General features: G+C 30.3%; 1 protein-coding gene across 1 annotated transcript in view; it reads right to left on the bottom strand.

The window, feature by feature from the left end:
- Window positions 1-2,656, bottom strand: part of LOC101501002 (class V chitinase CHIT5b) — a 3,300-nt gene extending 644 nt beyond the window's left edge. Inside the window, exon 1 of the mRNA XM_004508325.4 lies at window positions 1,412-2,656. Within this exon, the coding sequence (XP_004508382.1) occupies window positions 1,412-2,540 (1,129 nt within the window). The 5' untranslated portion in view covers window positions 2,541-2,656. The remainder of the gene's footprint in view (window positions 1-1,411) is intronic.
- Between the last annotated feature and the right edge of the window lie 879 nt (window positions 2,657-3,535).

The following is a 3,535-nucleotide window of genomic DNA, read 5'->3' as shown; positions in this document are numbered from 1 at the left end:
TCGCAAGAGAGAGATAGATATGCACTGTTTATATATATATATATATATATATATATATATATATATATATATATATATATATATATATAATCTTTAAAATAAAGTAATTGCAAATCTTTCATTAAAAAAATAAGTTCTTTAACTAAACATTGGTTAATCTTGGTTGAAAAATATATTTAGCATGATTAATCTTTGTTAGGGAATCTATTTGTGGACAAGGTATATTCTTTCCTTCCAAATATTTTATCTATACAATAATTTGAAGTTGAGCGATTTGATTTACTATTGAATCAGTTTTTGATATTTGTTGGCTTAACTGAATTTTTTATTCTTTAATTTTTCAATTGTATAATTTTGATATTTATTTAAAATGAACAATTTTGATGCTTTAGATTTACTTATTTTTTTATTTTATCATTTTCTATTAATTTTTTTATGATGTGACATAACATGTTACTTTCTAATAATGAAGGTATTATCTTCTATATGATTATCTCTTCTTTTGAAATTTAAACTCTCTCTCTCATGTATTTTTGTTTTCTTTGGATCTCTTTTTTACGAAGTTTTTAAGTTGTATTTTTTTGAATTCGAATGAAGTTGCAAATGGAAGTTTAGGGAATAAAAATAGTGTGTCAATCGAAATAGTTAAAAAATTTGTAGAAATATCAAAACAGAGACAAATTTGACTAAGACTAAAATTAAGCATTCTGATTATAATTTTTTTAATTAAGTAAATAAAATTTTATTTAATTAAAATAATTCTTTTTTTAAAAAAATTATTTAAAATAATTTCTATTATGTCTTGTCAAGTCATCAATATCATACCATGCCACGTTACTAAAAAAAAATTGAAGAAAAAAAAAGTGGAGATTCCAAAAAGGAATAAAATGTGAGGAGATAAAATCGCATTTTAATCACAAAATTGCATAATTGAAAAATTAGAGTGAATTAAAATAAACTTATTTTATTATAGTTAAATTTAAAAAAATTTAAATATTACTTAAAAGTTAAGAATTGTTAAGAATTGTAAATTTATTATTTTATAAAATGTGAATCTCAAATAAATCTTTATATTTTTCTTCAAATATTGCTTTTTGCTGCCTATTTTTTTTACTTCTTTACAAAATAGTCTCTAAAATATTAAATTTATTAATAAAAAACTATGAACAATAACTTTTAATTAAAATTAATTTTAAATTATTTTCTGATTTTTTCAAAAGACGTAAAAATCTTTCTTTATAATGGTCTATATTAATAATTAATATACTTAATATTTTTAGAAATTTTTACGAAGGATGAGATGAAATGAAACCCACATCCTCTTTATCATTATATTTCCTAGATCCCTCCTTCCGAGTTAACCTTAATATACTTAAAACAATAAGATGTAAGAAAAATGTTTTGAATTTACCTTGCGTTGAAATTTTCCAATCAAAAGTGTCCAAACCAGCAACCCAAAAGAAATATCCACGAAGTGAAAAAGCTTGAGCAAACCCAATCTTAATCGACACGGTAAATGGATCATCGTACCCAATCCAAGTACTTCCACTATATGTATAAACCGACACCGTATCCACGTCATACACAACTTTCGCCCTCGTTAATTTAATAAACTCCAATACTTGAAAATACGCCATTGAACCATCCATACCCGGACCCGCCCCAACACTCGGTGACCCAATTTCATTTACTTTCGGATCTTCTAACTGCCACGTCTTCCCATAAAGCGGCATTCCCATAACTAACTTTTCGGGTAAAACCCCGACCCGGATCCAAGAAATTAACCCACTCGAAACAGTCACGTTACTTTTCGGGTCGAACATTCCAGATGGAGCCCCGGTTTCATTACTTGTCGACACGTGAAGATCGTAACTCATTACATTGATCCAATCCAAGTTCTTGTTAATTGAATCAACCGGATAAGTACGCGGTTCGCCGGAGAGAAAAAAACTCGCGGCGAAGTAAACGGCGGCAGTGAGAAGCAACGGCGGTTTTCCGGTGACGGAGGATTCCGCTGCAATGGCGTTACGCCATTGGAGAAATAATTCTCCAAGGCTGTTCATTTCGTTAGATGTTTTAGGAAACTCCCAATCGAAGTCGATTCCGTCGAAACCGAACGTTCGAGCGACGTCGATCGTGGAGTTTATGAAGGCGGCGCGTGCGGTTGCATTGGAGGCTATAATAGTGAATAATGTGGAATTGCTACCTGCACCCCCTATTGATAGGAGGGTAGTAGCAGGAGGTGTTTTGGTTTTGAAAGTGTTGGTGAAAATTGTGAACGACGTCGTTTGAGAAGTGGAAGGCTGTAGTTTGTAAGTGACGTTGTCGGGTGTGATGAAAGCGTAGAAGATGTGAGTGAAGAGTGATGTGTTTATTGAAGAAGGAGGGAAAAGAGGGTTTTCTATCCAGTATATGCCTTTCACACGTGTGCTTGATGATGATGATGATGATGATAATGATAATGATGATGTGCACGTGGAAGTTTTTGTAGCTATGGTTAAGAGAATTGCTAAAGTGAGAAATATTTTTAGGCTTGCCATGATAAAATGTACATATGTTTTTGTTATTTATTTATTTATGGATTAAAGAGTGTATGTATATATAGTAGCTATGTGGTTAAGGTAAAGGGTATGTTTTATCTTCTATGCATTTTGGAGTGGGGATACATGATTGCATGTAACGGTTAGTTAAAAGCTGGCATCATCTTTAGTTATTTTGGTCCAAATTAAATATCAACTCAAAGGTTTCCGCGTTTGCATGAATGAATGAATACTCGAACGAAATGATTGACTATCATATTTTTTAATGCTGTGTTACATCAAAAAGTCGTAGAATGTTTAGGATGGTTTAGTTTGTTTATTATTATTTTTTTGATAAGAACACTTAGTTTTATTATTTTATTCTATCTCTAATTATGTTAAGCGGCCACCAAACTAGTTCGAAGAGTATGTGAGGATGAATGTAAATAAGATTTCTGAGCACACAGCCGTCCTTGGTCCTTTGGGTTAATTTTATTATTATTCAATTATGACAGAACGGTTTATGATTTCTCTTTTTGTTTCAACAAACATCAAACATCAAGTACGAGCTTTGTTGTTTTTCGGCACAAAATGAAATATAATTAGCTCCAAAATCCAAATACAGCTTAATGATTGATTAATTTCTTAATTAATTAATAATAATAATACTCCCTCTCAAAGACTCAAACGTAAGAGCTTCTTTAATAAATCCATTTTAAAAGTTTTTTTATTTTAATTGTGTGTTGTATAACTTTCATTTATCCTTCTAAAGTGTCTCCGTGTGAACCGTAAACGATCTTTATGGGAGGAATCTTGAGTTTGACTTGTACCTTGGGGCTAAAATAAATATTTTTGCCTTATTAAATGTAGATGTTATTTTATAGGTTGTCTGTACTTTGGAGTAGTTTCTTTTAATTCATTGGATGTTACTTTAGGCTGTCTCTTCTCACATTCAAGAAGGTGAAACACATTTCAGTAATAAAAAAAAAAGGTGAAACTAATTTAAAACTAGAAAG

Source organism: Cicer arietinum, chromosome 7, assembly GCF_000331145.2.
Source record: "Cicer arietinum cultivar CDC Frontier isolate Library 1 chromosome 7, Cicar.CDCFrontier_v2.0, whole genome shotgun sequence".
Classification (NCBI taxonomy): domain Eukaryota; kingdom Viridiplantae; phylum Streptophyta; class Magnoliopsida; order Fabales; family Fabaceae; genus Cicer; species Cicer arietinum.
Note: the sequence above shows the minus strand (reverse complement) of the source record. Positions and strands in the feature narration are given on the sequence as shown.